Raw genomic sequence first — 22,637 nt, forward strand, 5'->3', positions numbered from 1 at the left:
TGGTTGCACCACATGCTGTTCTTTTATAGTTAAACTCTCTCTCCACCTCTAACCTCTCTGGCAACCACTCATCTCATCTCTGAGACTATCCTTTTATTCTTTTCAAGAATGATATGTGATTGGAATCAGACAGTGTATAATCTTTTGTGACTGGCTTTTTTCTCTTGGCCTAATCACCTATGAGTTTCATCCAGGTTGCCTCTGCCTGTAGCGTGCTTCTTCGTATGGCTGAGTAGTGTCCCTTTGCATGGATATCCCATGGCCTGCTTATTCATTTACTCATTGAAGGAGATTTGGGTTGTTTCCAGTTTTGGATGATTATGAATAGAGCTTCCATAAACATTTATGTACAGGTTTTTGTGTAACCTAAATTTTCATGTCTTTAGATAAATACCTAAGGGTATATATAACTTTGTAAGGAAGTGCCAAGGTATTTTCCAGAGTGGCTGTACTGTTTCTCACCATTAATGTTTGAGAGTTTCAGTTGCTCTGCATCTTCAGTAGCACTTCATATTGTCAAACTTTTAGATTTTAGCTATCTTGTTTGTCCTGAGAGGTGTGTCTCATAGTGGTGTTAATTGTATTTCTTTAATAGCTAATAGATGATCAGTAGTATTGATTATCTTTTCATGTGCTTTTAAACCCTACTTTATATATATGTATATATATTTGGTAAAGTGGCCATGTTTTTGCCCAGTTTTTAATTGTTTTTTTTCTCTTTTCCTATTACTGGGCTTTAAAAATTGTGGTAAAACTTATGTAACATAAAATTTACCATTTTAACCATTTTTAAGTTTACCACTTGGTGACATTTAGTCCATTCACAATGTTTTACAACAGTCACCACTGTCTATTTCCAGAACTCTTTCATCATCCCAAACAGTAAGTGGACCCGTTAGACAGTAATTCCCCATTCCTTGTTCCTTTTGCTCTCTGGTAACCTCTATTCTGCTCTCTATGGATTTGCCCATTCTGGATACCTTATATAAGTAGAATCATGCATTTGTCCTTTTGTGTTTGGCTTATTTTTACTTAGCATGATGCTTTCAAGGTATATACATGTTGTAGCATGTGTCAGAATTCCATTCTTTTTTTATGAATGAAACGTATTTCACTATATGGATATACTGTATTTTGTTTTTTCATTCATCTGCTGATGGATCCTTGGGTTGTTTCAGTTTTTCGGCTGTTGTAAATAATGCTGCTATCAACATTGGTGTACGAGTATCTGTTTGAATCCCTGCTTTCAAGTCTTTTGGGTATATATCTGGGGTGGAATTGCTGGTTCATCCTTTTGTTTTGTTTTTGTGTTCTTTTATTCATGAATAAGTATTCTTTGATTTTTTTCCAAGACTCTCCCTACACCTATGGACATGATGTTTTGCTTTCTTATTTAATTTCTTAGTATGCTAAATTATATTATAAGATTCATAGATTCTCTAATATTCTTACAGTTCTGTGATAAGCATAATTTGTTTAAGCTGTATCATAAAAAACATTTTTTGCTTTCGGCTTACTAACTAGTGTTGGCCCTGGTGTTTTTTTTTTTTTGTTTTTTGTTTACTGTTATTTCACCTATGTTCATGTTCATATTAGTAACATCATGAAAACATTAAATTTTCCCATATTCTTTTTTTTTTTGGTCTTTTTGTCTTTTTAGGGCCACTCCTGTGGCATATAGCGGTTCCCAGGCTAGGGATCAAATTGGAGCTCTAGCCTCTGGCCTATGCCAGAGCAACAGCAATGAGAGATCCGAGTCGGGTCTGCGACCTACACCACAGCTCACGGCAACACCGGATCTTTGACCTACGGAGCAAGACCAGGGATCAAACCCACAACCTCACGGTTCCTAGTCAGATTCATTTCCTCTGCGCCACGATGGGAACTCCAATTTTCCCATGTTATTTCAATGTGTTTCTCTTTTATTTTATTTTATTTTTTATTGTTATAATCACTTAATTAAATTGATTGAAGTTTACATAGCTGGGAGGAGAAAAAGCCAAAAATTAATTAGAATTACAAAAGTGCTGGTAATATCAAGGTATTAGTTGTCCCTTGATTGTAGAAACATTATTTTCTATTGTGTGCAAACATTTTTTAATTAACAATATTTTACACCACGTTTTAATTAATAAATTCTTTTGAACTTCTAGATCTTCAGTTTCATATATAAACTCTTTGAAGTAATCTGTGGCTTGACAAATGACAGACATGTGGCCTCTGATATTTATCAAATACCTCCTTTTGGTTGTTCTTTGCCTGTGCTGTTGGAATTAGCCAAACCTATGATTTTATAAATTTTAATACAAGTGACCTAAATGCACAATTTTTTTTTTTTCAGACAGCAGACTCTTGGAAATTTACTTCTGCTCTTAAAAAAGTTGTGACCAATAGATTCTATTATAGATGTGCTATTATAAAGAAAGCAGGTAGAAATTTACAGTATGTTCTAGAAAATGATTAAATACAAAGAATAGCGCCTCTGTTGGTCAGTGAGAAAGCCATGTTTGAGATCCCCTGTTAGTCATAAATGGCAAAAATACAGCAAAAAATGTACATTTACGTATTTATATTCTTTTTTTTTTGTCTTTTTGCTATTTCTTTGGGCCGCTCCCGCAGCATATGGAGGTTCCCAGGCTAGGGGTCTAATCGGAGCTGTAGCTGCCAGCCTACGCCAGAGCCACAGCAACGCGGGATCCGAGCCGCGTCTGCAACCTACACCACAGCTCACAGCAACGCCGGATCCTTAATCCACTGAGCAAGGCCAGGGATCGAACCCGCAACATCATGGTTCCTAGTCGGATTCGTTAACCACTGCACCATGATGGGAAGTGCACTATTTATATTCTTTTGTTTCTCTTTAACATAATTATGCACATGTGCCGGCTTTGAGATTTACTCTGTGCCTGTGAAGAGATAAGTCTTCCTGCTTTATAAAAACTGGACCCTAAGTCTAATGGAAGAGCGCTAAACTAGAAGATAGCTATGCAGAGAGGACCGTTAGTGGTCACTGGACCCTTCTTCCAGCATCAACTCGCAGGTAGCTCAGTAGTCTCTTCTCTCCGGGACTGTGCAAGGCATGGAACCTGAGAGTCTGGAGTCCTGCGTCCTCTGGCTGTCCTAACTGGCTGTGCTCAGGGTTCGTGTCAATGACTCAGGCAGAAGGTGGATGGCCCGGGTTCACGTAAGGTGGGAGCAGCCATGTTCAGTGATGTCTAAAATGCCATCTCATGAATGCTGTTGCGCCAGGAAGGACCAGCTGAATGGTCGCGAGCAGATCATGCTGCCTCCCTGAACTTCAGTGTCCAGTGGCATCCCTGGGGTTCTAGAGGTCTTTAAGGCCAATGTGTCTTTTAGCCAAACTTGGGGGTGCGTGGGCTCCATTGTCTGGGAAGGAAGCTGGTGGGCCTTGGCAGGGCATCTGATAGGGGCTGTTAATGAGGTGCCCAGCAGGAGCAGGGCTGAAGGGCAGCCTCAGAAGGATGAAGCATTTTAATTGGCATCTTCCACAGAATAGCAAATTAAGTGCTCGGATTTCCTCCCTGAGTTCTTTCTCCCTTGGGTCCTGTCACCGAGGCTGGAGCCCAGACAGAATTAAGTTGCTGCCTGGGGGCCGTCACCATGGTTTTCAGGGGCTCCCAGGGAGGCCTGTGCAGAATCTGAGTCCTCGCTTCAAGGTGGATGCCAAAGGCCTTGAGAGTCATTGGGGAGGGCCTAGAAGCTTCCTCTTAGCAACGGTTTTCCTCCCAGGACCTGACAGGCCTGCAGAGGGACATACTTCTTGCCTATCCTGGAAAGGCTTCTCAGCTGTGGCCCTTTCATCTCCCTCTTCCCGCCAACCTTCTTTGTCCTTAAACTTGGACTTGAGAAAGTTGTCTGGTAAGGGATACTCCCGAAGACCCTCCACTCACTGCCTGCCCCTACCGCTGAAAAAGTGCTTCTGATGTAAAAGGAAGTTGAGACTCTGGCCTATACAATCTCGCTCTGATCCTCTATGACTGTGCTTTGACCAACGTTTATATCAGAGCTAGATCTGCTTTTAGATGCACAAGAGGCAAGTCCCAGCTCTGCCACACCTAGCTGTGTGATCTTGGGCAGCTCACGTCCCCTCTCTGGGCCTTGTATTCTGTCAGTGGAGAGGGTAAGTTTTGAGATAAAGTATTGATGGCTAACATCTGTTCCAGCTGAGACGGTCTAGGGACCTGTGACTCCATCTCTGCCAATTGAACTGTGATGTCATGATAAGGACATGCTTGAAGTTGTCCCAAGGAAGAAATGGAGCTTTAGGGAAAGAGCAAGAGCTTTGGAGTCAGACAGACGTAGGATCAAATCCCCACCCTACCAGCAGGGTGGGGGTTAGTTAGGAGAACCGTTGCTGACCTGTCTGTGCCTTTGTGCAAATTAGAAACATATGCCCCCTCTGAGGTCACTTCTGCTGGAAATTTTTCATGACAAGTATGTAAATCTACAGTGACTCTGATGTGACTTGTGCCCCCTAGAGTTGTGCAGTGCACAACGACCTGGCCAGCGGTACACAACAGCTGTCTGTGTCCTTGGGCAAGTTCCTCCACCTCTTTGGATCTCTGCTCATCTGGAAAAACAGGATATGGTGCCCACCCTACAGGGTAGTGATGAGGATAGGATTATGTGTCAGAAGCCCAGGGTAGTTGCTTTGGAAGTTTCCCTTTTCTTTTCCAGGAATTGTCTTCCTGGGATGTAGTTTTCGGGGCCCGAAGCACCTGCCCCTCCCCAAAGAACAGCAGGTGGTGCCCTGGTGTTTCTCAGGTGGGTTTGGAGCTTGGAATCACATTCTGTCAGCTTGCCTCTGCTTCTGATGCTATCTTGGGAGGTCATTCCAAGATGCTTTGGAATGCTGCCTTGCGTTTGCCCGGCAGGAGGGAAGGGGAGCCCCCAGCGGCAGGGTGATTACCTGGGGCATAGAATGGCGTCACTGTTGCGAGGCAGTGGGGAGGCTCAGGAGAGCCCGGGCCGGAAAGGAAGAGCAGTGCACACTTCGAGGAGTTCTCTCCCGGCCTGGGGATTCCCTGGAGAGCCCTCCACGTGGGTGGGGTGAGCAGAGACACACAGGCTGTTCAGGTCCTGCTCTACTCAGCAGGCAGAGCAGAAACACTGCGTCTCCCACTGAGTCAGGGGAGCTGGATGAGGCTGCTGTGGCCCTTGGTTGAAGTCATGGCGCTCTCCTGACACAGAGGTGTTGAAAAGAGCCCTGGCTCTGGTGTTGATTCCTCCTGCATTTGAATTTCTGGACTGTCACTTTTGTGTGCCCCCCCTGCCCCCCACCCAATTCATATGAATCAATGAATATGAGGGTATTTGGATGTGGGGCCTTTGAGAGATAATTGGGCGGTAGAGTATAGCCCTCTTGATGGAATTAGTGTCCTTATAAGAAGAGAAAGAGGAAGAGGCATTCCTGTCGTGGCTCAGCAGTTAATGAACCTGACTAGTATCCAGGAGGGCACAGGTTTGATCCCTGGCCTTGCCCAGTGGATTAAGGATCCAGCGTTGCTGTGAGCTGTGGATGTTGTGTAGGCCAGTGACTATAGCTCTGATTGGACCCCTAGCCTGGGAACCTCCATATGTCTCGGGCGTGGCCCTAAAAAGACAAGGAAAAAAAAAAAAAAACACAGAAGTGGAAGAAAGCCCTCCTCCCCCCACCCCGCTCTCATCCATGCCAGGATACAAAAAGAAGGCAAGTGCCCTGGACACATTCCTTAACCTTTCTCAGCTACAGTTGCTTCACTTATAAGATGGAAATTATTACTCACCTCCAAAGAGTTCAGTCCCGTTAGCATCCTGTTCAAGGGCTGTCGGGACCCAGCCCCACCCTCCCTTTTCAGTATCATTCCTGGTACCCTGCACTCTGGCCATCGGAGATGCTCTCCCATTTCCCAGACACAACCCTCATGCCCTTTCTGAGCTCTGCTTGCGTTTTCCCTCGGCAGGAAATACAGTGGTTGCCTCTTCTGGGCCTCGGGAAATCCTGCTTGTTCTTAAAATTCTGCTCCTTAAAGGTCCTCTGGTCCTTTCAGGTTATCTCTGGCTGAGCAACACATTACCCCGCAGCTTAGCTGCTGAAAGCAATGACAGAGATCGTCGCACACTGTGTCTCTGGGTCAAGAAACTAGAATGAGATCAGCTAGTGGATTTCGGCTCAAAAATACCAGCAGATCCGGTTCTTGGTGAGGGCCCACTTCCTGGCCAGGAGACAGCTACCTTCTTGTGGTACCTTCACATGGGGGTGGGGAGGGTGGAGAGAAGGAAGAGGGGAGAGGGTGGGAGCAAGCGAGCGAGCTCTCTTCCTCGTCTAAGGACCCTGATCTCATCATGGGGGCTCTACTCTCATGATCTAATTACCTCCCAAAGCTCCCCCCACCAAATACCATCACATTAGGGCTTCAGCTGTGAATTTTGGGGAGACACAAACATTCAGTCCACAGCACCAGAAGATAAATAAAGGGGTCCAGTATTAGTCTCGAGGAGTAAAACATTAAAATTCTCTGTATTAGTTGAGATGTAAGGTTTCACAGGGAGACCACAAATCGTGTTGATGTCCTCGTGCCCTGTAATTTACAGAATGTCTTCTTAGGAGGTCGCTCATCTAGCCCTTTCTTGAAACAATACTCTGAGGAAGGCAGGACAGGTATCCCGTCGTTTAAAAGCCATTTTCTTGGAGGAGCATCTCAGGCCCAGAGAGGCTGACAGAGGGAGTCGGGGCAGGCAGAGAGAGGCCGGGGAATTCAAACCAGGCCCTGGAATTCTAAAGGCAGCCCTCCGTCGCTGCCCATTGTCATAAGCGATAAGCTGCAGTGGACAGAAGGGTCTGCAGTCACGTGACCGTCACTCTCCTAACACAGCTTTGCTAACACCCAGTTGCCCTAAGTAGCAAAGCCTGTCTCACTGGCTGTGCATGTCCTTGGCCTGTCACGCGAGGTTCCTTTCTGCAGGGCTCTGTGCAAGGGCCAGCTGAGGGAATGTTGGTGACTCCAAGGCGATGTATTTTTTTCAGATCTTGTTGTGAGGCTAAATGTAATTTTCTCAGACAGCCCTGTTATCCCTGATCTAAAATACACATCCCAGAGTTCCCATTGTGGCTTAGCAGTTAACAAATCCAACTAGCATCCGTGAAGACGCGGGTTCGATCCCTGGCCTTGCTCTGTGGGTTAAGGATCCAGTGTTGCCGTGAGCTGTGGTGAAGGTCCAGATGTGGTTTGGATCCTGCGTTGCTGTGGCTGTGCCGTAGGCTGGTGGCTACAGCTCCAACTCGACCCCTAGCCTGGGAACCTCCATATGCTGTGGGTGTGGCCCTAAAAAGACAAAAGAAATACAGAAAAAAAAAAAAACCCCACATCCCTACACCCTTACTCTCTCTGAGATCTCTCTGGACTCCTCTGTCACAGCACTCATTACAATCCTTGGCCTTTAGACTCCAAGCTCATTTGCAGAAGAACCTGTGAGAGAGAAAATGAAACCTGCTCTGATCCTCCCGGCCGTCAGGGGGCGTGAGTGTGTGTACCAAAGGCTTAGAAAAAAAAGATGGGCTTGCGTAGAAACTACAAAGGGAAACAAAGAGAAAAAAAGGCATCGGGCATGTCCGTGAAGGTTTGTAAAGTGCCTTCCAGAAGCGCAGAGGCTGCCTTGCCTCCCCTTCATGTTATTGGAATTTGCGCTCTTAGTGGAGAGGCCATGGAGGGGTGACAAATCCAGCCACGATGACGAATGGCATTCTTTGAAAACGGATACAAATCAGTTTGCTCGTGTTGCCTTATGTCCTCTGGTTCCCCCGTCGAGGGTGGAGTACCAGAGTTTTTTCCTGAAATAGTAGCATTGGCCACGGATGCCCAGGTCCGTGGGAGCGCTGGGTCTCCCCCTCGCCGCCCCCAGCTTGTCCTCTTCCACCTCCTCCCCGAGACCAGGGAGAGTCCCCCCCATGCACACACTTTTTTTCGAAGTCGCTTTTTCTAACATAAGTTCAGATGTGTGGACACACCGTTTGGTCCATCTCTCCATTTCCCCCTTGTTAGTAAAACACAAGCGAGGTTTTGAGTTCCTGCGCTCCCAGAGGTGTCGGACGCCAGAATCCAAGGACACCGTTGCCCTGTTTCTGCGGTGGACGGTCACTGAGGTTCATGTGTCCTGCGTGTGCTAAGCAGCGAGGATGCAGAAAAGCTGTCCCTGTTCCCTGCAACACACACGTTGTTGGAAGAACAGACCCGAAAGAAATCATAATAACACCATGGTCTCGCTTTCATTGAGCATCTCATCAGACCATGTGCTGCGATGGTGCCGAGTATCTACACATTTTATCTCCTGTCCTGACAGTCCTGAGAGGGAGGTATTGTGACTTAATTGTGCACGTGAGAGAAGTGACTCAGGGAGGCTCGGCAACACAGCAGCAGAGCCAGGAATCCAAGTTAGGTCTGTCTGACTCGAAAGCCTCAGTCTTTCCACCGGCTGTGATGTAGCCCTGGCATCAAGAGAACAGAACAGGATTCCAGAGGGACTGGTTCTTTGAGGGCAGTTGCACTTGGGTCCTGATGCACACGTGGGCATTTGTTAGTTTGAAAAAGTGGGGAAGGACAGGAACGTCAAGGGAAGGGCCTGAATAAAGGCTCTGGTAGGAGAGTGCCCAAGTGGACCAGACGGTAGAGAGCTCAGGACGGCTAGTAGGCAGGGATGTGGAGTGGGGTGAGGAGGTCGAGCTGGAGGGATGGTGAGGGCTCGGCATTGCAGTGGTCTCTCCTGTAGAGCAGGCTATGGGGAGACCCCAGATAATCTATATGATGGGACAGGATGGAGGATTAAAGGCTCAGGTGCCTTCAGGGGCCAGGAAGTAACATGAGGTCGTAGGTTGGTTAATATTTGTTGAGGGGACTTTGCGCAGGCACCCTCCTTGAGTGCTGGGGGCACAGAGGATAAGACTGCTGGGAGCTGCCTTCAGGGAGCTCGTGTCCTCTTGTGTTGCATGTTTGTGGTGGAGAAGCGGGTTAATTCCAGATACGAGGTGCTCGAGATGTGAAGGCTGTGGTCAGGGGAGGCCTCTGGGGCCTTTGGTCATCGGGTTGAGCCGGATGAGGTTTGCGGGGCAGGGCAGTGATTAAGAGCAAGGCCGTGGAGTGTGACTCCCGCTCGGCCATTTACCGGCTCTATGAACCTGGGCAGGTTGCCTGATCTCTCTGTGCCTCGGTTACTCACCTGTAAAGTGGGGATAACAATACCACGACCTCCCCAGGTGGTTGAGAGGATTGGATGAGTTAGCACAGGCGAAGTGCTTAGCTTGGCATCTGGACGGCATGTAGGCCCCTGTAGGGTAGCCGCTACTGCTGGAATCTTCGTCACCAGTCACAAAGCATTCTGAGCAGGAGAAGCAAGGGAGCGGATGCTGACAGGGGGATTCGTTTGGCAGGTTTGAGGGAGAGGAAGGTGGCCAGTGTAGCTGGAGCTGTTAGCTGGCAGACAGGAGAGGAGCCGAGGTCAGATCAGGAAGGGCTTTGTAGGCAGCAACTGACACCCAGTGAGAGTCCCCGGAGGGTTTTAAGCAGGGGAAGTGCTGCGTCCAGATGGCCTGGCCACTGAGCGGAGAAGGCGCAAGAGTGGAGCAGGAGACCCTGGGTGGCTGTTGGGTCCTCTCGGTGAGGGACTCTGGATGCTCAGGCCAGAGTTTTTGGACAGGAGCTAGGAGTTAGTGTGTATTTTAGAGGTAGGCATGTAGGATTTATTGATGGGAGGGCTAAGTGAATGAGGGAAAGAGTGGAATAAGGGTGACTTTCTGTTCTCGTCCTGAGTGACTGCTTAGAAGAGAGAAAGGTAGGGGCAGGTGGTGCCCTTCGCTGAGATGGGAGAGCCTGGGGGAGAGCAGATTTCTGGAAGGAACGGTTCTGCTTTGCCGTGTCCAGTTTGCGAGTCCCAGCACTGGCCTGTGTCTCAGGCAGGCAGCTGGATCGTAGCACGCCTGGGGAGCAGCAGCGTTTCATGAACTGTGGTGGGCTGTTCCCAAGGGAATTGGCATCATTTACTTAATTTTTTTTTTTTTTTTAAATAGGGCCACACCTGCAGCATATGGAGGTTCCCAGGCTAGGGGTCGAATTGGAGCTGCAGCTGCCAGCCTGCACCGTGGCCACAGCAACGCCAGATCCTTAACCCACTGAGCGAGGCCAGGGATCAAACCTGGGTCCTCATGGATACCAGTCAGATTCGTTTCCGCTGAGCCACGATGGGAACTCCCATTCCCTTTCTTATATTATCCTCCATCCTGTTCTATCCCAAGAGGTTGAATGTAGTTCCCTGTGCTGTAGGACCTCATTGCTTATCCATTCGAAATGTAATAGTTTGCACGTAGTAACCCCAAACTCCCAGTCCGTCGTATCATTTACTTTTAAACACTGCTTCCCAAGCCAAATACTTGCCTCCAGTCTGTGGCCCCCAATGGTCCCCAAACTTCCATCCATTTTAGAAGATGACTATAAATTGCCAGCTTTGACTGGTCGGTAGCAAGGCTCTTAGGTTCTGCAGGGGAGGAGCATCCCTGGCCACTTGGCCTGTGTCCATCCCAGGGCCTCTGTGACTTCGTGGCCCGGCTCCCTCCACTTGTCCATCAGCCCTTCCCTTAGCACCCATGTGTGCCAGGCCGCATTCTAGGCTGGAAGAAAATGTCTGAGATGTGGGCTCTGCTGTGAGGGTGCGAGTTCCTTGCCCAGAGAGACGATGTCCTGTGCTGGTTTTATGTATCTAATGCACTTGATCTGTTCAGCCCGCAGGCGGCTGGTAACGAAGAAGTGATTTATGGTGCTGGTTGTAATTGTGCTGGCAGCTTTAGGGGTGAGTCACGTCTAGGGGTGAGTCACGTTTAGGGCTGCGCCCGCATGTGTGCACACATGCCAGCTCTTATGAGCCCAATTGCTGCAAGCCCTTGGAGAACAAAGGAGCAGGACTTTGATCAGTCCTGGGTGTGCAGCTCCCTGGGACCCTGGGTCTGAGGACCTTCTCGTTTGCTTTGGGCTTTGCGCCTGCTGGCCGCTTGGCCGGGGTGGGGAGTGGTTTGCTGGGTCGTCGCTTCTATTTAATGGCAGTGGGGCGGGGTGAGTTTCCCTTGCCCTCTCTGCTTTGGGCCTCCTCACCTTGTCAGGATTGTCCTCAGGGTTTCAAAGTCGTGCTGGTAGCTGTTCTTTCTCACAGAATGGCTGAGAGGAAGAGGCAATTGGACATTCAGTTCAATAGTGTGCATTTCCACAACCAGCCAGGGGCTTTCCAGCGAGCTCTTAGAAAGTGTGCTTGGCTGTTCCAAGTGGGTTATGTCTCTTAACACCTCGCTGCTCAGAGGGTGGCTCCTGGACCCGCCCCATCAGCAACCGCCTGGGAGCTTGTTTGAAATGCAGAGTCCCAGGCCCCACCCTGGACCCACCAAGACCAAGTCTGCAGTTTAACAAGATCCTCCAGTGATTCTCATGCACGGGGACACCTGAGATGCAGTGCTTCAGCCTTCTGGAAAATTCAGTCTCTCGGGGTGGGGACTGAATGGACAACACAGAAGAAGGTTCCCGGGCACCCTGGGTGTCTCCTGAGAATCAAGCAAAGAGAAGAACTTGGCTGAGAAGATGGAGAGTTGGCTTTGCCTGGAGATGGCTGTGGAAGTGAATGTTGACCAGAGGGCGGCTGAGGCTTCTTTAAAAACATCTTCCCTCTTCCTCTTCCTTTCTTGCAGTGATTTCTGTGATTTTTTCTCCTGTGGGTAAAGGCCTTGGGATAGTTTTGTCAAATGAAGAGGGATGGGCCCTGTTGTCTGGAGAAGAGAGGGCGCTCAGGGCTGAGGCCATGATCATTGTCATCACACAACAACCAGAAGGGCCCTCAGGAGGAAAGGGAATCAGGCCTGTTCCGTGAGGGCAGAAGGAAGACTTTCTGGAAGCTTCCATCATTGTGAAGAAGAGCTTCCCGAGGCTGCAGCGCTGATTAGAGGTGACGGAGCCTATCACCGGGGGGAGTTCCCCCTCCCCCCTAGGGTAATCCAGGCCTCAGCTGGCCGTGCCCTCGCTCGGGATGTTGCATCGGGCCCAAGCAGGACGCTTGGAGTCAGACCAGACCAAAGTCCCGTGAACTGTTGAGAAAAGAGAAGGGCTTGCAGAACTGGGTCCAGGCCCAGCTTTCCCATTTACTAGACCTGATTGGGGCAAGTTACTTAACTTTTCTAAGCCTTAGTTTCCTTATCTGCCGATAGGGACAATAATACTCGCCTCTTGGGATGGCGTGAAAATTAGATCAAAATTATGCGCCTGAAAAAATAATATGGGTGTAAAGTTCTTGCCAGTGTCTGGCGTCAAGCAGGGGCTTCACACACTGCAGTGTTTTTCTTCCCTCCTCCATGTACTTATTTCCTTTCCCTTGTTTGAGTTGGGTTTAATTAGTTAACAGTTTGAGCAGCTGGCTTGTATTGGATTTTAATCTTCTGATTCGTATTAACTGTTAATGATTGGTCTTGGCCTGGTTTGCTCAACTGGGGTGTTTTAATGAGGTCAGAATAGTAGGGGGCCCTGTAGGGCACTGCTTTGGGGGCACCCCTGATGTGGGCCAGCAGTCTCGGGGACCGAGGTCTATGGTGGTCAGCAGGGCACCTGCCAGGAGACCTGGCCAGAGCTGCACAGGCTGTCACCTTCCGGAAGCACTCTGGTCCCTGTTGAGCAGCGATGCTTTGGAGTGACTGCTACCTCTGGGCCAGTGTACCCGCACCTGAATTTAGGCATATCTGCTGTTGGCTAAGTGCACACATCCAGCTGCAGATGCAACATGTTTATAGATGGGACCAGGAAAGAAGGCAGGGCTGCAGCAAGAGGCCTTCTCTAATGTCTCAAGATGGGAGGCCCTCCTTTCTCTGCTTTTTTCTACCCCCTCCCTTAGTGGATTTTTTTTCTTTTCAGGGCACACTTGTGGCATATGGAAGTTTCTGGGCTAGGGGTTGAATTGGAGCTGCAGCTGCCAGCCTACACCACAGCCACAGCCACAATGGATCCTTAACCCACTAAGCGAGGCCAGGGATCGAACTTGCATCCTCATGGATACTTGTTGGGTTCATAACCTGCTGAGCTACAACGGGAACTCCCCCATCCCCTCATGAAAAGCTTTTCTTGCCTGAGAAAGGGAGAGATTCAAGGTATATAATTGATCCATCTCAGTCTGCTCCCAGATGCATTCTAGGACCTGGGACACCTCTTCCTTTCCCCAGAACAGATTCTATCATCCTCTCTGCCTCCCTGACTCTCCCCTGCCCTGAATCTCCTAGAAGCCCTCTGCACTCCTCGCTCTAGGCCACCACACTTTCTCCCTCTGTGAACAAAGGACCCTATATTTGGCTTTCAGCTGAGTATAGATCATGTCACATAGTAATATTATGTTTTCCTAACTCAGCCTCAAGAGCTGGTGGCTTGGCCAGGTGGTTTCCATAGAAATATCAGGTACCATGATACGTTGGTATTATAATAACTCCAGTAACCTGTGTCAGGACGCTCAGCGCCGGGCCTCCAGGCTCAGCTGGACTCCTGCCCACCCAGGTTATATCCATCCTTGAGTCCAGCAAGAGATGGGGAGGAGGGGGCTCAGGGAGCACTCAGTAAAGTGCACTCAGTAAAGTAATAGATTATTTGATCTATGTGTCTTGAAGCCTTGGCAAGTCAGTCTGAAACCTGGCAACGTGGAAAGAGAGACTCAGGAAAGGGAGCCAGGAAGTGATTGAAAAAAAAGTAAATTTCACTTTTATTACCATCTCCCTTTGTTCCATAAAGGGTTAATGTATAGAGCAAAATAGAAATTAAATATAAGAACGAGCTTAGATGTAGGTAAATAAGCAAATGTATAAAGTTAGGACCAGCAAAGAAAGAAGTATATAAACTGACCCGACCTCCTCCAAATTAAAAAAAAGTAAAGGAAATCTGTTTCCCAAGCTGTCTTCTCAGATTGGCAAAGGCTTATTTGATTTTCTCTCTGTGTTTCCTTGCACCCTGGGCTGAGTAGGCTGGCGAGTGACTCTGTCCTCTGGCAGGCAAGCCTTGCCCTAGGAGAGAAGGGCCTGGAAGGGGCACCATCCCTGCCACTTTCAAATGATCAGCCCTGATGAGTCATCATTGCAAACTGGTTTTATTTTCTTTTGTGCAAGAGCCTGATTCAGAGTCGCTCTGACAGCCAAATTGGACCAAAAGGTATAATGAGGCAATGCCAAGCATTTCTGAATAAAGGAGTGGAGAAAGGAAGAGGCCGAGGGGGGGCGATGGCTTTTATGTCGCTGGGGCACACCGTCCAGCTGGACTGCCGAGCTCTGTTCTGCTGACGGAAGAGGAGCACAGACTGCCTTCCTTTGCGGCGCTTCTGACCCGAGGCTACTGACGATCTCGTGGTCTTGTGCCAGGCGTGAAGTCCCAGGCAGGCTGATCTCTCCCATTCTCTGCAGGCTCTCCGTGGGGCCAGAGGCATGCAGTAGAGGGTCAGGCCTTAGCATGATTTTTCTCCAGGGGTCGCCCTCTCTGCAACACAGCTCTTATCTGCCTACATTTCTTGGAAGGCAAAGAGGCTAAATGGAAGGGACCTCGGCTTTGGAGCCAGGCACACTTGGTTTGGGGTTGTGCCATGCAACAGTGTGGTCTTGGAAAAGTTCCTGGACCTTTCTGAGCTCCAGTGCCCCATCGAGTGGGAATGACAGTCTTTCTCAGAGTGACGGCAGAGCCCATGACTGGTTATTCAGGGCCTTATCTGCAACTGAGTCAGGGCTTGATATGTATTCCTGAAGGACAGAATGGATACTTCTAGCATATTTAAATGCTCAGGGGGTGCCAGTATCCTTGTGCCTTCCTCTTCCAGGTCTCCTTCCAATTCTTGGCCCCCATGGCCTTGTCCATGGTAGGTTGATAAGAGGTTGCTCATTGATTGAGCAGGCATTTAGGCACTAGGGCTGTAGTAGTTTCCTCATTGGAAGAGAGTCTCTGCTTGTGCGGGGATTACATTGTAGTGGAAGGAGAATGCAGTAAACCTGGTGAATGACGTATGGAGCATATGGGAAGGTGAGAAGGGCTTCTGGAGGAATCGAGCCAGGAAGGGGAATGAGGCAGAGGAGACGGGGAGTTGGGAGCTGCCATCTTTATATAAGGTGACCATGGAGCACCTTATTCAGAAGGTGACAGCCAAGCAAAGATAGTTAATGATCTGGGACCAGATCTTTCCCCCCCAGGCATCCCATCCTGTTTTCCTTGCTTGGGTGTTTGCAAGTGGAAGTCAAGGTGAGGTGAGACCAAGCACCTGTGAGCAAATCCAGGCTTTACCTTCCACGCAGCTAGGAAGGTGCCTGGAACCTCGTTCCAGCACTTTCTTCTCTGAGGTCCCGTGTGCCTGACTCTCCAGCACCAGGCTTCCCAAAGGACCTCATGTGGAGAGGGTCCCTGGCAAGCCCCAGAGCTTGTGGTAGAGCAGCAGCCAACCAGTGCGTTGGGCAGGTTTCCTTGCAGGAAGCAGGGCTCGTCTGTGGAACTGCTTTCTCATTGTGTTTGCCCTGGCACCCAGCACCCCAGCTGCGTTTACGCTCACCCAGATGCCAGGGTTTTCAAAACAAGAGTGGCAGTGTTTTTGGTGCTAGCTTTGGTTACAAAGCAGCGTGCACCTGCCCAGGCCACCACCACAACTGTCTGGACCACCCTCGTGTCCTGTTCTGATGGCCTGCATTGTTTGTGGCTCCGCTGGGCACCTTGCTCCGAGTTAACTTCCTTTCTCTCCATCCCGTCTCACCTGCCTCTCACCACTGGTCTCCCTGGCGAATCCTTACTTTAAGATTTGTTTCTGGCCAGTTTTATTTGGGGGAAACATAAAGCAAACACCCAGGAGCACACTTCATTTAGAATATTGTTTCTCAAGCATTAGTATCCCCAAGTAGATTTTGAGGCAGTTGTTTAAAATCTAGAATCTTGTCTTCCCTTGTAGGGATTCTGATTCAGTGAGTCTGAGATGGGACCAAGGAATCTGCGTCATACCATCCTTCTTCTTATCATGATCATTACGTTGTTTTTTTGTTTTGTTTTGTTTGGTTTTGTTTTTTTCTTTTGTCTTTTTAGGGCTGCACCCATGGCATTTGGAGGTTCCGAGGCTAGGAGTCCAATAGGAGCTGAAGCTGCCGGCCTTTGCCACAGCAGCTTGGGATCTGAGCTGCATCTGTGACCTACACCACAGCTCACGGCACTGCTGGATCCTTAACCCACTGAGCAAGCACCGGGATCAAACCCTCAACCTCATGGATGCTAGTCAGGTTCGCTAACTGCTGAGCCGTGGCAGGAACTCCCCATGATTGTTATCTTAAAGTCAGTTCCCTGGCTGCAGACACTTGCATAAACCCAGACTGAGAGGTGTAGCTTGCCTCCCTAACTTGCTTGTGTGTCAGAGCCGAGTGAAATCTATTGCTGCAGTCCTCCCAGGGTCTAGCCCAGCGCGGAGCCCCCAGGTAGCACTCAGTCCACCTGTGCTGAGGGTTAGAGGCAAGGGAAGGCAAATCCTTTGATAAAGAACCCTTCACGACGTGAAGAGTTGCCCACCAATTAATCCCTGTAGTTATGTTTGCAGTCTTAACTGTTGAGTTTTTCTTGAAGCAGAGGCGTGTCTCTGTTCGGGATTTTAATGACAAAACAATGGCACCCTGAAAAGAAGAACTGAATAGGGGTAATTAGTTTTGAAGGAATCTGAGCCATGCCTTCTTCCCTGAATGTTGCTTGGATAAAGGTGTCTAAAGTTACACTCTATTAGTGCTTCTCAGTCTTAGCTGCTCTATGGAATCATCTGGGACTTTGAAAAGTGTGGGTGCTGGGGTCCCACCCCCTGAGGCCCCGTTTAATTGGTCTGGGCCTCAGAATTTTTTTAAAGTTTCCTAGTGATTCTTTTTTTTTTTTTTGTCTTTTCTAGGGCCGCTCCCGCGGCATATGCAGGTTCCCAGGATAGGGGTCTAATCAGAGCTGTAGCCACTGGCCTACGCCAGAGCCACAGCAACATGGGATCTGAGCCATGTCTGCAACCTACACCACAGCTCAGGGCAACTCCGGATCCTTAACCCACTGAGCAAGGGCAGGGATCGAACCCGCAACCTCACGGTTCCTAGTCGGATTCGTTAACCACTAAGCCACGATGGAACTCCTCCCTAGTGATTCTTATGTGTGGCCAGGGCTGCCAACCACTGACCTAGAAAGTATGGACCCTCCTGGAGAGGAGTGTGGGCGATTCATTTCTTGACTCTTACAGGGAGTCTTCTTGGACTAGAGATGGAAGGTGCCCAGGATTCTGTGATCCGAGACTGCTCTGAAATCTGAGTCTAAAATATATTTTATGTGAATGCATTTATGTACATATATGATGTAAATTATATTTAATAGTTAATTGTTTTCTACCTCTTTAATAAAAGCATCTTTCCTGATTGTAAATATGGAACGTGCTTATCACACTGTTGGGTTTATGTAGAGACATATACAGAAGGCTAATGCGCTCCACCAAGGCCAGCACACGCCAGAACAACTGTCCATGTGTCTGGCGCCCACCCTTCCATTCATTTCTCTGTGGCTAACCACCTGCGCGGCCTCGACACACATTCCGCATCAGTGGAATCAACGATTCCCACTGGTCTGTGCGTTGTGCCCAACAGGACTTTCTTCTGACCCACATGGCTTTCCTTAAGTGGTTAACTTTCCTGCACTCCACATCATCATTTTTAGGAGCTCTTGCCAAATTCAGTCTCTCACTGCACCTGATGAATGGAACATCTCCTTCACCGTGACTACTTGCTGGATTTTTAAAAAAATACAAGGCCGATGACAGTGTGGGAGGGCTCCTCTGCTCGTCAAGACGCCCTCGAGTGTCTGCGCTGGCCGGCACTGTGCTGCCGGGCTGTCGAAAGGTCTGGGCCGTTTGTGGGCTGGGGACAGAGGGGCTTATTAGCACGCTGGGCCACAACCCCTCTTTATCGTGCTGGTCTCCGTTGAGTCCTAGTGGCATTCTCTAGGCCCTTTAAGAAGTCCTGTTTTCACTTGTCTTTTGGAGCCAGGCTGAGAGGATGGAAAACCCAGCGCCAGTCAGCAAAGAGCCGCTTCCTGAACATGCAGGACCTGGAACCACCCATCGGGGGCGTCTCAGTGGTGATCCGTTACTGGCCAGTGGGGTCTGGACAGTTACTCAGTTATTGAGAAAAGCTGACAATCTGTGTTTATATTTGAAACCTCTTGATTTTTAAATGCAGACAACTAGTTGTTCAAAAATTAAAGACATTGTAGGGGCCAAGCAAAACACATCTGGGCTTTTTTCAGTCCTCTGGAAACCAGTCTGAGGGCTCCGTCTCCTAAGCCACCAGTGGCAGTTGGTATCCATTGCAGTGTATTTCATTCAGTTCTAAAAATATTGACTGAATGCATTATTCTGCATGCCAGCCAGTCACTGCTTGAAAGATTGCAAAGATGAAAAGTTATGATACTTGTCTTGAGGCGGGGGGTAGTTTATAGTTTAGAGCAGCTGTTCTCAAAATATGGTCCTCAGACGAGCATGCTCAGTATTACCTGGGAACTTGTTAGAAATGCACATTCTCAGGCCCCATCCCAGACCCACCGCATCAGAACCTGTATTGAAACAAACCCCACAGTCTCTTTTAACAGACCGTCCTGGGAGTCCCGGTGCCTGTCGAGGTTTGAGGACCACTGGTCTGGGAGGGGAGGGAGGTGCATGGGCGGAGATCTGTGGAATGCAGAAGCTGTGCTGGGAGTCAGGGATGCTTTTCAGAAATGAACGGCTCCCCCTGAGTCTTAAAGGAGGAGCAGGAGTTGGCCAGGTGAAGCAGTGGGGAGGGGTGCCTTGGGGGAGGGGGCAGAGGAGCGGGAGCAGGGCCGCAGCGAGCCTGCAGGGCGTGTTTGGGATTTGTCCGTTTAGAGCCTGTGGCTGGGCCCTGAAGGAAGCTCAGGGAAATACTGTGAGCTGGTAGCTGGGGCCAGGTGAGCTGGGTGTATCTTGGTGGTGCTGGGACATTGCAGGAGATCCTGTGGCGCTGGGTTTACGTCTGGGGAAACAGTGCTGGTAGCAGGGTTCAGATTCTTTCTGAGTCAAGACACCTCTCCTGGCACACCACTGGCCTAGATCTTGATTCCCGCTTCTCCTGGCATGACTTGGATCTGGGTCAGCAATTCCCATCCTTGGATAGGTGGGGGGGAGGGGAGGAAAAAGCCTGGAGTGAGGAAGCAGCTATGGCTGCGTGTGAAATTGTGGCAGTGCTGGGACTGCTCCTCTTTCTTCCCTCAGGGAAAATGTGCACTCTCCAAGCTGAACATTTTTGTGGTTGCTGGTATTTTCAGCCATGGCAATAATAGTCTTTATTATTTATTTATTCTTTTCGCCACACCCATGGCATATCGAGCTTCCGGGCCAGGAATCGAACCTGGGCCATAGCAACGACATGAGTCACAGCGGTGTCAATGCTGGATCCTTAACCCGCAGAGCACCAGGGAACTCCTTTGTAATCCTACGTTGAAAGCAACCCATCAATTTCTGCAGCAAATATTTTGGAATATAACCTTGCTCTCTTTAGAAATCTGTGGTGTCCAAAGAGGGAATGATTTGAACTCAAGGCCAGAGAAACTCATGTCTATAGCTAATTAGGTCTTAACTTCTTTCTCCCTCTTTCCCTCTCTCTCTTCCCATCTCCGTTTCTCTCTCTCTGAAACGCTGGGGTGTTAGAGATAATGGGAGCAGGATGCAATGTTACCTCCCCCTGCTGGTCGTTTCGTATAAGGTCTTGTTTGTCATGTGTATAAGGAATGGAGACAAAGGGGCACTGCAAATGACAAATGCAAAGTAGATGGAGATCGAATCTACTACTTTTTATAAAATGGGGTAAATTTTAAAATTTTCATCCTTTTGAAAGCGTGAAAGGAATTTTTGGACTCCTTCCATTCTTCGAAAAATGATGTAATACTTTTGGGAAGCAGTTATTTCTTTTGTCCTGTACTGCACATTCTCGTATTTAATGTTTGCATTAGCAATCTCTTTGATGATGCCTGTGCACTGGATGTTCTTTTTTAAACTAACATGGACAGGTTTTTCCAGCTGACTGCTTTGGGTGTTCATTCAAGTTGATCACATATACCTACAAAACGCCCAAGGCATAGTCTTTATGGGCATTAAAAATGATGTTTAAAGTGAGTGAAACGTGTGTTTCAGTTTAATAATTGATCTCCTTTTTTTTTTATCCATGAAGATGGTGTTCATAAATATAGGGTTATTAGTTATGACCCTGTTGAGATGATAAATTGTAGAGAAGCTTTTCAGAGGAGAGGGACATCCCTGCTGAGAAGTGTTAGGGATAAGTTTTTCTAGGGCATCTGTCTGAACAATTTCTTTGATTCTCCTATTTGTTAGCATCCAAATCTAACAACCCCCCACGTTACTATCCCCTGAAATCCCTGCCTTGCTTCGCCCCATGGATTGAGAAAACCAGGCTGATGTCAGGTGGTTGGGGTGCATTTGTGTGTTGAAGGACATCGGACGAGAGGAAGCTTGAAGCAGAAGGATGTGCACTGGCTTGGAAGCCAGGCGTGCTTGTCTCTTACTAAATGGATGCAAGCCAGTTAACTCCTCTAAGCCCAGTAAACTGGTAGCGTTTAGATTGTCTCCAGCTTAATTCACTGTTCTGATCAAAATGATGAAGACATTTGACCTCATTCAGGCATTGAGAGCAGCACTGGAAATGCAGAAGGAGAGGGAGTAAATTTGCTTTTATCCTCTTACAAAGACTCTCCAACACAGCCTCATGTCGAATCATCCAGAGGATTAGCTGTAGGTTGGGCATAGTCTGTGAATGCATATGCCTTGTTCTTAATTGCATCTTCTGTTTTTTTTTTTCTTTTTCCAGTTGCAAACGAAGCCGGGGATAAGACTGCCAGACCACTTGCTCGCTTCTCCCGTGAGTAAATCTTGTTTCATGTCTTTCCTGGCTCCTTCAGAGGCTGTTATGCCTGCGTGGTTCACCCCTCTAGTCCTGCCAGGTGTCAGTAAAACACAGGCAGTAAAAGAGTGATAGGGGAAGTGTCTTCAGTGGGTTACCCCTCCACGTGAGCCCCATGGGCAGTGAGGGATGCTACTGCTGCTGGCTTTTCAGTCCTTAGAACTGTGGCTTAGCCAACAGTGCTCTAGGGGTTTGCTGTTCCAAGTGTGGTCCTGGGAGCCACAGGATCTTAGAAATGCAGACCCCCAGGCTCACTTCAGACCTACTGAATCAGAATCTGCATTTCAGCAAACCCCCAGATTCCTAAGCATATCCGAGTCTGAGAAGCGCTGCACTGGACAGCCCCCTCGGGTGCCCTGCCACGGGGTGGGCCTCTTCTGAAGAATGAGTGTGGAAAAGCCTGTGAAATGCTTGTTATTGTCAAGGTCCGTGCACATGGAAAAGCATCATCACCCCCCCCCACCCCCACCAATGTGGACTTAATGGCCCAGCTCCACTGCTTTACCTCAGTTTGGTGACGTTTGGAAGCTCAGATGAGTCAGTGAGTGGCTCTCCGTTGGCACTGGGATGTTCCTCGGGGCCTGGAGCTCCCCGTCAGTTTCACTTGACTCTTCTGGCTCCAGGTCTTGGTCCTTGTGGGCGAGCAAGAGTCAAAAGCCTCTTGATGTTTTCTGTGCCAGAGTGATCTGCAAATTATACAGCAAGTTAATGCACTTCCTGGGGTGGAAACCCAGATCCCAATGAGGCAGGGGTGGTGGTGGGGGGACACACCAAGGGAGAGTGAGGAGGTTGGGTGGAGGTGCTCCCCAGATGGACTGAGCGAGTGCTCGGTGGAGAAACGGCGGCGGAACGGTCAACCACATCAGGTGGATTTTTCTTCCCAGTACCATCCCTACTCACTGGCTTTCACTTATAATTTCTGGGCCTCAGTTTTCCCATCTGAAAAATAGGAAAGTCATACCCATCTTCTCTCCTTTATAAAAACAGTCACCACCCTTTGAAGTGATGGCCTGAGAGGGGCTGCACAAATTCCAGGTCGCTGCTTTGTTCAGTAAGTTTGACCGAATCTTGAAGACGGCTTCTGCCATAGTTAAGTCTTAATATGTGAGGTGGAAGCATCCTTTCTCTATTTGTAGGGCTTCCTTCTGGCTCTTTTTTGGGGGTTCTTCAAAATTTGGGGATTGATTCCTAAAAACGGTTTTTATAGAATGGTAACAGCACATGATAACGAAAGAGCTTTAAGTGCTCACAGTCTAGAAATTGTGTAATAAAACACTCGCTTCTCGCAGGCCCCATTTTCCACTGCCCTCCCACCTGGAACCATTATTTCCAAAATAAGTATTTCATCCCACAGCTCAGTGAGGATGATGGATATGTTTTTAGTCCTTTTCTTTCTTCGTCTCCTAAGCCGTAGTTGGGCAAATTAATAAACTGGAATGGTAACCCGACCACGCTGTGCACGCCCGCACCTCCACGGGAGTTCCTGCTATTCTTTTGCTCATTGGGAGGTCTAGGAAGGGGGTTCGGTGAAGGCAGAGTGAAGCCTGGAGCAGCGAGGCCCTTCCCAGAGAGAAGAGGGACCTTCCCTGCAAATGGCTTCCAGAGCTTCCGCACTGTGTGACTGGGTCAG

General features: G+C 48.7%; 1 protein-coding gene across 3 annotated transcripts in view; it reads left to right on the plus strand.

Moving 5' to 3' along the window:
• PDE1C (phosphodiesterase 1C) overlaps positions 1-22,637 on the plus strand; it is a 496,227-nt gene that overhangs the window by 64,674 nt on the left and 408,916 nt on the right. For all 3 annotated transcript variants that reach the window (XM_047763086.1, XM_047763091.1, XM_047763087.1), the window contains exon 2: positions 20,915-20,965. In XM_047763086.1, coding sequence (XP_047619042.1) covers positions 20,915-20,965 — 51 coding nt within the window. The remainder of the gene's footprint in view (positions 1-20,914; positions 20,966-22,637) is intronic.

The sequence above is a fragment of the Phacochoerus africanus genome, chromosome 16, assembly GCF_016906955.1.
Source record: "Phacochoerus africanus isolate WHEZ1 chromosome 16, ROS_Pafr_v1, whole genome shotgun sequence".
NCBI classification, from domain to species: Eukaryota; Metazoa; Chordata; class Mammalia; order Artiodactyla; family Suidae; genus Phacochoerus; species Phacochoerus africanus.